Source organism: Meles meles, chromosome 11 (genome assembly GCF_922984935.1).
Source record: "Meles meles chromosome 11, mMelMel3.1 paternal haplotype, whole genome shotgun sequence".
In the NCBI taxonomy this organism is placed as follows: Eukaryota; Metazoa; Chordata; class Mammalia; order Carnivora; family Mustelidae; genus Meles; species Meles meles.
The window spans coordinates 54201106-54213814 of NC_060076.1; the positions used below are offsets into that span (position 1 = coordinate 54201106).

Genomic DNA, 12709 nt, shown 5'->3' on the forward strand with positions numbered 1-12709 from the left:
TTTTCCCATCATGCCTACCCTGCAGAAAGTAACCGCTGGTAATGGTTTAATGGCCTAGGATTCCCCACATAACAGAGTGGGGTTCAAAGCTGATCTGCCTTTCTGCAAGCCACAGTTCTTTCCACTGTACCCCACACTTTCTCCGGTAGCCTTGTAGAAAAGAGAACAAAATGTTCACATATGGATGAGGGAAATGTTGAATCATTCCTATGTGAGACATCCTGAAAGTAGATGGTGCTGTGTTATTATCTTTTTATAATTTTTTTTACATGGCACTTTAGAAAATCTGGACATATTTACTTATTACTATTTATTAAAAAAGAAAACAAACAATGAGATACTACTGTATACCTATTAGAACTTCCATAGTCTGAAACACAAACACCAAATGCTGGCAGAGATGTAGAGTGAAAGGAACCCTTATCCATGGCTTGTGGGAATGCAAAATGGTACAGCTACATTGGGAGACAGTTTGGCAATTTCTTACAAAATGATACAATCCAGCAATCAATCTCCTTAATATTTACCCAAAGGAGCAGAAAACTTATATCTACATGTGGGTGTTTACAGCAGCTTTATTTATAATTACCAAAACATGTAAGCAACCAAGATGTCCTTCAGTAGGTGAGTGGATAAATGAACTGTGGTCCATCCAGACAAATGGAGTATTATTCAGCACTGAAAAGAAATGAACCATCAAGCCATGAAAAGACCTGGAGTGACCTTAAGTGCATATTACTAAGTGAAAGACACCAATCTGAAAAGGCATCAGGCTAAATGATTCCAAGTGTATGACATTTTGGAAAGGGTCAATCTGTGACAAGATCAGTGGTTGCCCAGGAATGGGGTATACAGAGTACGTGGAGCACGGAGGATTTTTAGGATAGTGAAAAAAACTTTGTAAGATATCATAATGATGGATACATGTCTTTACACATTTGTCCAAACCATAGAATGTACGTCACCAAGAAGGAACTGTAATGTGAATTGTGGATGTTGGGTGATCATGATGTGTCTGTGGAAGTTCATCAGGGAGGTTAAGCACGCATGGGGCAAGGGATACATGGGAAATTTCTGTACCTTCCCCTCAATTTTGCTGCAGACCTAAAACTGCTTTAAAAAATAGTCTTAATTAGAAAATAATAAACGTAAATTAGCTTGTGACTATATAGTCTGAGAAACAGGTTTATTTAGACTTTTACACCCAAAGGCATGCTTAGCTAACATTTTAGCACAGGATGAAGATATTTCCTTCCGCAGACTAAGGAAATATAATTAAGAAATGTTCTGGTAAGGTACCTATTCATAAATGCCAAATGGTTAATTTTGAGAATGGGGGAACTGCCCAATATAAATCAAGCAGAGTGAAGGAATGCGACTTTTATAAATTAAGTTGCATTTTATTCCTAATGAGTTTGGCTGTCACTACAACCCGAACAGACTTTGTGTTCAAGGGAGCATGTCACAACATTGTAGCTTTAGTATGTGATTTGTTTTTCCTCTTGGTAATTTTCATTTACATCCTTGAGTGGCTGGTTGTCTGCAGGAGTCAGTATATTTAATTAAACTTTTCATGGGTTTAACATGAACATACCCTTTCTTCTCTCAGGGCTGGCATATTGCCCTGAATGGTTTTCAAATTTCCTTTAAAAACAGATATGTAAATGCAGTACTTGGGATGTGAAAGGAATTTAACCGGAAGGACACTTACATATGGTAGACAGAGTTCAGATTTCCTTGCCTTTTATCTCTGCCTTCTTGGCCTATGCTTTGGCTGCTCTGAGGTTTGTCCATTTTTAACTTCACCCTGAGGCGGCCTGTCCTTCTGCTCAGACCTCTGCACAGACTCAGTGTTACCTGTTGTTACCGGTCTCTGACATGGTTGAGCCTCGACTTACCTTTCCAGACTTACTTTACACTCCTCCCTTTACACACCTGTGCTTCATCACATGAACCCACCAGCCTTCCCCTGCCACACACAATCTGTGTCACTGAGAAGACTTTCAAAGTGAGCAATGCCAAAACTCTTTCCACTCTGTTCCAAATGAACCTAGGAAGAGGAAATGAAGGTGGCTCTGTAAAAATCGAAGGCTCCGCTTTTCATTCCCCGAACACTGGGAAAATGGGGGGGGGGGGGCACATGTAGAGGTGAGGCGTTCTGAAGGACCGAGCCCCTGGCTGGTGATGGCCACCAGAACGTGCACAGGCCCTACATCCGTGAGGTTGGCCCCAGCAGTAGGCGGGCCGTTGAAGGATCTCCACCGCCTGGCTTCTTCTTTGTCAGTCCAGCCTTTGGCCTGTGAGCATGGTAGGGATTGCACCCAGTTTGCGAGAACCAGCCTGTCGTGTGTCGGGTGGCAGGGACACGGGACCGGGTCTGTGTGTAAGTGAAAGAAACACAACGCTAGTCCTTCTCCACTTTGACCCAACAGCATTGCATAAACATGAAAGTACCCTATTTTTCAGCTATTTACATCACATAAAAATGTCCTGCTTTCTGAGATTTTATGAAAAAGCCCACGGTGAACCAAAGGCAGTAGTCTCTGAGAAAGTAGCTAATAAAAACCGAGGGCTTACTCTCCGTAGTGAGCTCTGCCCAGCTCCTCGTTTGATTCTTTAGCTGTAAAGTGAAGACGTTACCAGCTAGACTTTATGAATGAGGTGGCCGGCTGCAGAGAGGTGGATGCCCATGACACAGCAGAACCTTTCCCCCAACCCGGGCTCTTAAATCCCCCAGGCTCATTCACTTAAATAAAATGCCAGTTTACATCCCATGGATAAAACAGGAATCTGCTGATTTTGTTTATGCAAAAATGCGAAGACTTCCCTCCCACCCCAGTCTCTGCAAGTGTAAGGTATTGTTTGGGAAGCCCAGCCATGTGTTTTGGGGCATTCCATATGTCCCTAGGATATACATAGCTTTAAAGAGTCCCTTTTGTGAGTGCCTCGTTCCTGCACTAGATAGCTCAGCGATCAAAATAGCCTGGAATGGTGCTAGTGTGAGCTCTTTTTAGATCATGTCTTTGATGTGTGAGGAGTCATGACTTGGGGGTGCTGGTCCATACTTGTTCACAGAACTCGAGAACTGCCTCCTTCTCTTTAAGTTAATGGTGTGTCTAGTCATTGCCATGATTATCATACCTGCATATTTTGAAGCTAGAATTCATAAATTTAAGATAGTTTTTTCCGATCTCTCTAACTGGGTTAAACTTCTGTGTTACTATTAAGTTAAAGAGTGATTTTTTTAAAGTGCTTTTAAATTTTGGTTTCTTCTTGTGAGCTGAGTTTGGGTCTCTGGCGCCAAGCCCCAGACTTTTTGCAGTTATATTTGAGTGGGACCAAAGATGACTTCCTTAAATCCTTTTACACATTCTAGGAAAATCTTGCCGAGGGACTGAGAACCGAGGTCATCGTTCTGCTTTTATGGAAGTACCAAAGCAACCTAGATTTCTCTCTTGGGTTCATGGAGCTGCGAGTCTTTCCTGAACATCTCAGAGCAATTGCTGTGGACATGGGATTTTCCTTAATGTCATTTTATTTGTTTTTAATAGAGGAAATGCATGCCGAAATCTGTTATGCCGAGTGTCTCCTACAGAAAGCAGCACTCACGTTTGTGCAGGTAATAAATGTTTGGCTTCGAATCAGTAACGCCGGGGAAGCCTGCCAGTACTACATAGGAAAAATGGGGCTCATTCGATGTCTGTGCTTCAGTTCTTTTGACTTCGACTTGTAATGGAAGATACTTGTTGTTCTGATAAACTTGGACTGAAAAATGACCCCAGGGAGCTTTGTTCCTACTCAAATGCACTTGGAGTCTGTTTCGAATTTCAGTCTATTGGGAACCACTGCCTTGTAAAGGGACTGTTTTGCAACTACTGCACCAAATTTCTGGATGCTTCTCTGTATGAGAAGTGTGAGATTATCCCTCTTTGCATTTGCTAATGGTACAGGGCTACAGGCCCTGGGCAAAAAAGAGGCGTTTTTATCCTTGCCCCTTCCCTTCTTTCACCAGATGCTTCAGCAAAGCTCAGGCATGCATGCTTGGAGCACCAGGCTTTTCATCCATACTTCCGATTTTATTTTCTCCCCTCCTTCTATTCTCATGCCCCTTTCTTGCTTTTATTTCTTACTTTGGAAGAGCAGTTGTAAAAAGTCACTAAACCAAACCATGAATACCTTTCTTTAAGGGACATTTTAATTTGACCTCTAGGATCTGTTACAATGAGTACCTTGTCTAACACTGTATCTTCCAGTGCCTCTAAGAAACTAGGATTTGAACATCAAGGCCCCATGGGTGGCTGTGATGAATACACTGGGGGTAGAGGTAGGGTCAATATTGTAAGGGGGCAGAAATGCAATTGTAAAGAAGCTCTTCCTCAATTGCAGTGTTTTACATTGTATTGAGAGTTGCTGTTCTTTTTTCTTTCTTTCTTTCTTTTTTTTTTTTTTTTTTCCTGGAAATGGACTTCTTCGGTTGGATTCTGGTTTGGTAAAATTGAACCAGTCTGGTCTATGACCCTGTTTCCTTAAACCCTATGTATTATGAAGTCTGGTTCAAAACCACATTCTTAACGCCTCGGTAAACATAATGCTAGTCACAGAGGCCCCCATTTTTCTGATGTGTTTTCCAAATGGGGCTATGACAATCAAATCTGGGATTTGAAGATTTATTTTATATTGTGGGGACTTATAATTAAACATCTGGGAGATAGCCAAGACTCCTCCCTCTTCCTCATGCTTCCGTATCCAGTTTAATGCTCCTGTTTCTTTGACCTTGTGAAGATTTAGCGGGGACATCTCTTCTTCTTCCTTCTTGGGTGTTCTAGTGGGGGTGTTCATCAGCTCTTCTCTACATGGCGCAGCGACCTAGTGACCCTCTGGCTCTAATTTCTCTTAACCTCCTGCTTGTTGTCCGTTGTGCCGCTGAGTGCCTTCCCAGAGATGAGACTGTCACCATGTCATTGCTGTGCTATAGCACTGAGTTGCTCTCAGGGACTATGGCAGTGGTTCCGTATCAGAATATCAGCAAGGAGGCAGGGGGAGGCTTTTTCAAACTAAACTGATGTCTTCGCCCACACTCCCTCCTCCCCTCTTACCCATGTCCTCAGATGCTACTGACAGGTGTGTTGCATACCTGAGTGGCATGGGTAGCGGTAGCTTTCTTCCTTCGTTCTGTCTCTGTAGAAGCTTCTGTGGCAACGCTGACTTCTGTAAGCCCAGGTGGCCAAGCATGCCATGATCGTTAATGCTTCCTTGCCTTTCCTGCTGCTTGAGTTTTCCCTGGCTCCCAAGGTCCGCGTCTGCTTTGCCTTCCTTAATCTGGCCACTTCCTAGTTATTTTCTGTTCCTTAAGCCCCAGTGCTTCCAGGAAGCTTCTATGGACCTTTCCATGCCACCCCGCCCCTGCTCTGTGCTCTCCTGGCATCCTGTGCATATCTCCATCTGTGTGCATGATTCCAGCCCTTAGCACCTTGTACTGCTTTTGCCTGATATTTCATTCAGATGCCTGGGATAAAATAGGCATTTAGTAAATATTCGGTGAATCATGAAATGAAATATTATTATCTGAGGCAGATTTTAATGTGACTTAGGAAGTTCTTTCCTGGCCTATCTTGGAACTTGTGTAATCATAAGATTCCTTAAAATAAGAAGATAAACATTTAAGTTGCATAGTAAATTTTGCATTTATTGATTCTTAGAATAATTTAAATGTTAAAGATTTAATAATTAATGAAAATTGTAAGCTAAAGCAAATTTTCCTCTTCTTTAGAAGGATGCCACAGGAAATAAATACCAGAGTTTCTCTCCATTATCAATAGACTAGAAAAATACTCTCCTTAGAAGTGTGAAATATGAGACTGTCTCCATTAGCACTGTTAGATTAACTTCTTTTAAGCAGGTTTTGATATGATTTATTAAGCAATTCTCTTGGAATCCTAGAATGCTGACCCTGAAAATGATATTCATTTAGGCCCTCTGCCTCCACTTTATGGTAGATGACCATAGGCAAAGAAAAGTGAAATGACTTTTTTTTCCCTCCAAAACAAAACTGTATATTGGTGACAATCAGTTTAGAATCCAGATCAATAATTTTTGTTCTAGAAATGTATGCAAGTGACATTTACGGTGTTAAACAGACTGAATACTAAAGTACTGTGCAAAAGAAGAACCATCAGCCCATTTCCTGAAGTGTGATGGACTGGAAAGTTTGTCCTTAGAGCATGTCCTTAAATCACCCATTTTGGATTCTGTTGAACCCAGAAGAAAATTCTGCAATAGATGATGTTTTCTCACAGTAGATTTGGACTAACATATTTGGCCACTAAGTGGTAAGGATTACTTCCTTAATTACTTGCTTGAAGTAATGCTTAAAATGTGTTCTTTTTATTGCCATCTAAGTTGGAAGGAAAATTGCAAAAGAAAATTGCAAATGTAAAGCAAGAAACTGTTTTAATTTAAAAATTATGTCCTCAAAAGATAGTGTTTTATTCTAATCACACGAATATATAACTGTGCCATGTAAGAATCTTTTGCTAAATGATCTGATTATTTAACTGAATTGTTTTCAGGATGAAAATATGATCAACTTCATCAAAGGTGGACTCAAAATTAGGACAAGCTACCAAATATACAAGTAAGTTAAAAATTAAGATGTCTTTTCTAAAAGTTTTTTTTAAACTTATTTATTTGACACAGAGAGAGATATCACAAGTAGGCAGAGAGGCAGACAGAGGAAACAGGCAGACAGAGGAAACAGGCTCCCCACAGAGCAGAGAGCCCAATGTGGGGCTCAATCCCAGGACCCTGATATCATGACCCAAGCTGAAGGCAGAGGCTTAACCCACTGAGCCACCCAGGCGCCCCTAAGATGTTGTTTTTAAATGATTCTTGTATTCTGTCAAATTTGTACTTCAGAATTCTTATAAAGTGTGACTAGGCTTTATTTGGTGTTGGTAAAAATGCACTGATATTTTGGCTTATTGTGTATGTATTCAGTGCTATAGGACAACGGAATTTGTCCTATAATTCCGTTATTATAACGGAAGAAAGCTGGAAAAAAATAGCTGGAAAAAAGGTACTGACAGAATTTCTAATTACATAATCTTAGTTTCTCTCTTCTAAAATAAATTTATATATTTAAAGTTACAGGTATGTCTTTGGTACAGACTCTAGAGCAGCACTGCTTTATAGAATTTTCTATAGTGATTTAAGTGCTCAGTTAGGATGGACCATACTATTGTCCATATCTTCTGTATCCTTACTGATTTTTATCTAGTTGCTCTATCATTTGTTCACAGAGTGAAAAACCTCCAGCTTTGATTCAGGATCACCCATTTCTTTCTTTAGTTCCGTCAGTTTTTGCGTTGTATATTTAGAGCCTCCGTTATTAGGTTTATATATATTTTATCTTCCCAATGACTTAACTTTTTTTTTTAAGGTTTTATTTATTTATTTGACAGAGAGAGTGAGATCACAAGCAGGTGGGTGGGGAGGGTGATGGGGAAGCAGGCTCCCTGCCGAGCAGGGAGCCCATTGCGGGTCTCGATCCCACAATGGGACCCCGGGATCATGACCTTAGCTGAAGGTAGAGGCTTTAACCCACTGAGTCACCCAGGCGCCCCATGACTTAACCTTTTTATCATTATGAAATGTCTCTACTTAACTCCTTATAATAAGTATTTATCTAGAAGTCTGTTTTGTCTGACATTAATATAGCTACTCATGCTTTTTTATAATTAGTGTTAAGTGTAGCATGACGTATTCGTGTACTTTAAACCTATCTTTGTTTTTATATGTAAATTGTAGTTCATATGGATACTTATAGTTGGGTCTTGCTTTTTTATTCAGTATGACAAATGATATGTTTGTACTTGTGGCTACCATTTTTCTTGTTCTCTTGCCTCGTTTGGTATTCTCACTTCTTTTTTTGCCTTTTTTGCATTACTAAAATTTTAAATATATATATATGTACATATATATATACTCCACTATAATCAATCACTCTATTGTTTTCTTAGCTGTAGCCCTCTTTAATTTTTTTAAAGATCATTCTAGTGATTATAATTTCCTTCTTAATTTATCACAGTCAACATAGAGTTAATATACTCCTCCTATACTCTTATAAAATATAAGAACTCTGTGAAAATATAGTTTCACTGACCATTTGTCTTTTATACTATTCTTTGATACCACACTTATATATATTAGAAGCCCCACAATGCCATGTCAAATTATTTTTTCATAAAGATGTATTTATTAATTTATTTGAGAGAGCAAGAGAGCATGTGAGATGTGCCCAAGCATGGGGGGAGGGGCAGAGGGAGAGAATCTTCAAGCAGACTCCCCAACTGAGCATCTAGCCTGACCTGGTCTCAGTCTTATGACCCATGAGATCACGACCAGTGCTGAAACCGAGTCGGGCATTTGACCAGCTGAGCTACCCAGATGGCCCAACAATAGGACTGTGGCTTTCTGTATCAGTTCTAGGCACCCCACGTTGAGTGGATTCAAGAGTACCTTCAGCTGACTAGCCATGTAAATATAAAGTTGGCGTGAGAGATGTTCCCATCTTTCAAAGTTCAGCTCTTCTCGTTTTTTACTACTTTTTGTTTTCACTTTCCAGTGCCTGAAAATGCATTTTAAATATATATTTAAATTCCAAAGTTTATAATTGTTATCTTGGGGGGGTATTCTAATATAAGCTAGTATGTGTGTCATTATTAGCAGATCCCCAGGGGCGCCTGGGTGGCTCAGAAGCCTCTGCCTTCAGCTCAGGTCATGATCTCAGGGTCCTGAGATTTGTCTGTCAAATAAATATATAAAACCTTAAAAAAAAAAAAAAAACAGGGGGGCGCCTGGGTGGCTCAATGGGTTAAGCCTCTAACTTTGGCTTAGGTCACGATCTCAGGGTCCTGGGATCGAGCCCCACATGGGACTCTCTGCTCAGTGGGGAGCCTGCTTCCCCCTCTCTCTCTGCCTGCTGCCCTGCCTACTTGTGATCTCTCTCTCTCTGTATCAAATAAATAAATAAAATCTTAAAAAAAAAAAGCAGATCCCCGTTAGTGAAAGCAGAACCAAGATTTAGTATCTTAAGAGATAATTTCACCCTAAGTGATTTCCTAAAATTATATTTCATTCAAAATTGTGGAGGTGGGCGGAGTTTTGGGAAATTGACTATTGTTTTTAGTTTTCTTCTTGAAATCATTTTTCTTTTAAAATTTTTTTTTCTTTTGTTTGACAGAGAGAGAGCACATACACAAGCAGAGGGTGGGAGGGGGGAAAGGCAGGTTCCTTGCTGAGCAAGGAGCCTGTTGCAGGACTTGATCCCAGGATCCTAGGTTCATGACCTGAGCTGAAGGCAGACATTTAACTGACTGAGCCACCCAAGCACCACTCTTGAAATACTTTTTAGATGCTATGGACTCCTGGGTAGCTTAGTCAGTTAAGCATCTGCCTTCAGCTCTGGTGGTAATCCCAGGGTCCTGGAATCGAGTCCCGCATTGGGCTCCCTGCTCTGTGGCAAGCCTGCTTCTCCCTCTGCCTCTGTTTCCCTCTCTCTTTCTCTCTCTGTCTTTCATGAATAAATAAAATCTTTGAGAAAACAAAGAAATACTTTTTAAATGATAATAAAAGGATGTGAAAGAGCTAATTGCTTTTCTAGTCATCAGAATTTAAAAACCGGGATGAATTCAAGTATTCTTAAAATGGCACAAACATATCAGTGTGTGCACGCATGTACTTTTATACATACACGCAGACATTTACTTGGGAATTAAAAATATGTGAAATTCGGGGCGCCTGGGTGGCTCAGTGGGTTAAAGCCTCTGCCTTCGGCTCAGGTCATGATCCCAGGGTCCTGAGATCGAGCCCCACATCGGGCTCTCTGCTCTGCGGGGAGCCTGCTTCCTCCTCTCTCTCTGCCTGCCTCTCTGCCTAGTTGTGATTTCTCTCTGTCAAATAAATAAAATAAAAAAAAATATGTGAAATTCCCTTGTATACATAGGTCTCTTTCAGAATAGTGGGAAAAATAGATACTTTTTGGGAAAACTGGTTCTTCATTCTGGAAAGAGAGCATAAAAATAAATTACATGTAGATTTAATATTAAAATTTTTTTAAAGATTTTATTTATTTATCTGAGAGAAAAAGAGAGAGCGTGCATGTACAGGAGGAATAGAGGCCGGGAGAGAGAAAGACTCTCCAGCAGACTGTGCTGAGCAGAGCCCAATGCAGGAGTCCATCTCACAACACTGAGATCACGACCTGAGCCGAAACCAACAGTCAGATGCTTATCTGAGCCACCCAGCTCCTCTAATATTAAAATATTTTAAAAATGGTACTCTTGAAAACATAAGGAAAATATTTTTATAGTCCTAAAACACAAAAGCCTTTACACTTTTATTTAAAAATTTTCACTTTGAAATAACGTCAGAATTTTTACAAAGAATTTTTATATATTCTTCATTCAGAGTCACAAATGTTAACATCTTATAGAACCAAGTAATAATTATTTTTTTCACAGTAATCATTATTAATACCAAGAAACTAGCATCGACACAGTAGTATCAATTACTCCACTGATTTTACTCTTATTTCTCTAATTGTACCACTAATATCCTTTTTCTGGTCCAGGATTGAATCCAGCCTTGGGGATGTTGCATTTAGTGGTTATGTTTCTTCAGTCTTTTTTAATCTGGAGAGTCCCTCAGTCCTTCTTTATTTTTATGACCTTGACATTCTTGAAGTATACTGGGCAGTTATTTTGTAGAATATCTCTCAGTGGGAACTAATCTAATGTTTCTTCATGATTCCATCCAGATTTTGCATCTATGGCAAGAATACCATACAAGTGATATGTGTCTTTCGTAGTGTATCGTATCGGTAGATACCATGATGTCAATTTCAGAAGGCTTTTTGAGTGTGACATCAGGAACCAAAAAGACTGACTTGGCCAAATAAACATTACGGTTTTCATGAGGGTGAAATACACCATAATAAAAAATACAAATGGAAATGTGATACAAATGATTCAGGGCAGATGCCAGTGTGAGGAGCTCATAAATTGGTGGGAATCTAAACTGATAGAGTTTTCCTGAAGGATGTTTTAACAATATGTATCAAAATTAAGAAAGTATATCACCTTTGATCTCAGAAGTCCCTTTTCTAGGAATTTATCCTAAGGATAATTGTGATAGATTAACTATAGTTACAGTACTTGATGTAGGAAAAGTACTTGATGAATGTACAAGCACACTTATAGCAACAATGTTTATAGTATAGAAAATTTGGAAACAATGTAAATATTTAATAATGGAATTTGGTTAAATAAATTATTCCATAAAATAGAAAAATATGTACTTGTTAAAAAATAAGGTAGCTCTCATGCATTTTCATAGAAAGTCATCAGTAACACCCTTAGGACAGTATATACTATACGATCCCATTTGTGGTTTTTAAAGTTTGCATTCTTACTAAAACATAAAACACCTAGAAGGTTAGGTACCAGGCTGTTAGCAGTGACCATCTCTCTTATGGGATAGTCATGCAGGGCACTTACACTTTCTCCATGTTATTTGAAAACCTTATAACTATCATCTATTACCAGAACATAGAGCATTTGTATTTTGATTAAGAATGAAAAGAATTCTGAAAATAATTTCTACCTCCTGCCATCCTATTGATATTTTGATGTTCGCATTCTTAATGCATGCATATGAGCATATATAATTATCTTTTTATGTAAGGAAATCATATTCTTCATGTCATTTTGAAATTTCCTTTCTCACTTCATGTCACAAATTTAGGTCAGTAAGTAAGTATTTTTTGTTCATGGATTTTAATGGCTATGTAGCATTCTATCATGTGGATATATCACCCATGTGTATGTATAAGTATATGCACTCATGTGACTCTCTTCTTAATTAATTTCCTGTTGTTGCCAGTTTAGCTTGTTTATACATTTTCATTATAAATAGTAATACAGTATCTCTCCTTATAAGTAAGTTTTGTGTTTATCCATGCTAGTTCCTTAGGATAAAATTAGATTTATTGGGTTAAAGGTACACCTGTGTTTAAGACTTTTGATATATATTGCAAAATCATTCTGAAAAATAATTGGCTTGGCAAACTTTTTCTTAAAGGGCTAGATAGTAAATATGTTTGGCTTAGTGGGTCTTAAGATCTCTGTTGTGGCTACTCAACTCTATGTGTGGTATAAGCATAGACAATAATAGAATGAATGAACATGCTTATGTTCCCATAGTTTGCCAATCTCCATACTATAACCACCTTTTATAAAGTAGATGAATATGTCTATTTGTTCTTTCCTTTGCCAGCACTGGTTTTCCATTAAAATAATGCTTATTATCATGAAAATGGCACATATATTTAGGAAAATAAGAGAAGGTAGATGAGCAGCTATTAACATACAGAATTCATATTCTTTTCACACAGTGATGATGTCTGCGAAACTGAGTATATATTATTTCAGAATATTTTCTATCCAAATCTAAAGATAGGTCTACTTTTTAATGTGCCTACTCTTTTGTAACCTGCTTTTTTCAGTTAATGATCTTTGCTTTTCCATGTGAATAAATCTTCATTTCACATAATACTCGAGTCTGTCTTCACGTTTTCTTGGTTTCTTTTACTGCTGGTATGTCTGTACTAGGACATAGCACAGGACTGTCTCCTGCATCCTATGTTTATGTC

At 38.8% G+C, this 12709-nt stretch overlaps 1 protein-coding gene across 2 annotated transcripts in view; it reads left to right on the forward strand.

The window, feature by feature from the left end:
- The window catches only part of TTC39B (tetratricopeptide repeat domain 39B), a 119923-nt gene that overhangs the window by 73045 nt on the left and 34169 nt on the right, over nucleotides 1–12709 (forward strand). For both annotated transcript variants that reach the window (XM_046023643.1, XM_046023645.1), the window contains 2 exons: nucleotides 3552–3619; nucleotides 6570–6634. In XM_046023643.1, coding sequence (XP_045879599.1) covers nucleotides 3552–3619; nucleotides 6570–6634 — 133 coding nt within the window. The remainder of the gene's footprint in view (nucleotides 1–3551; nucleotides 3620–6569; nucleotides 6635–12709) is intronic.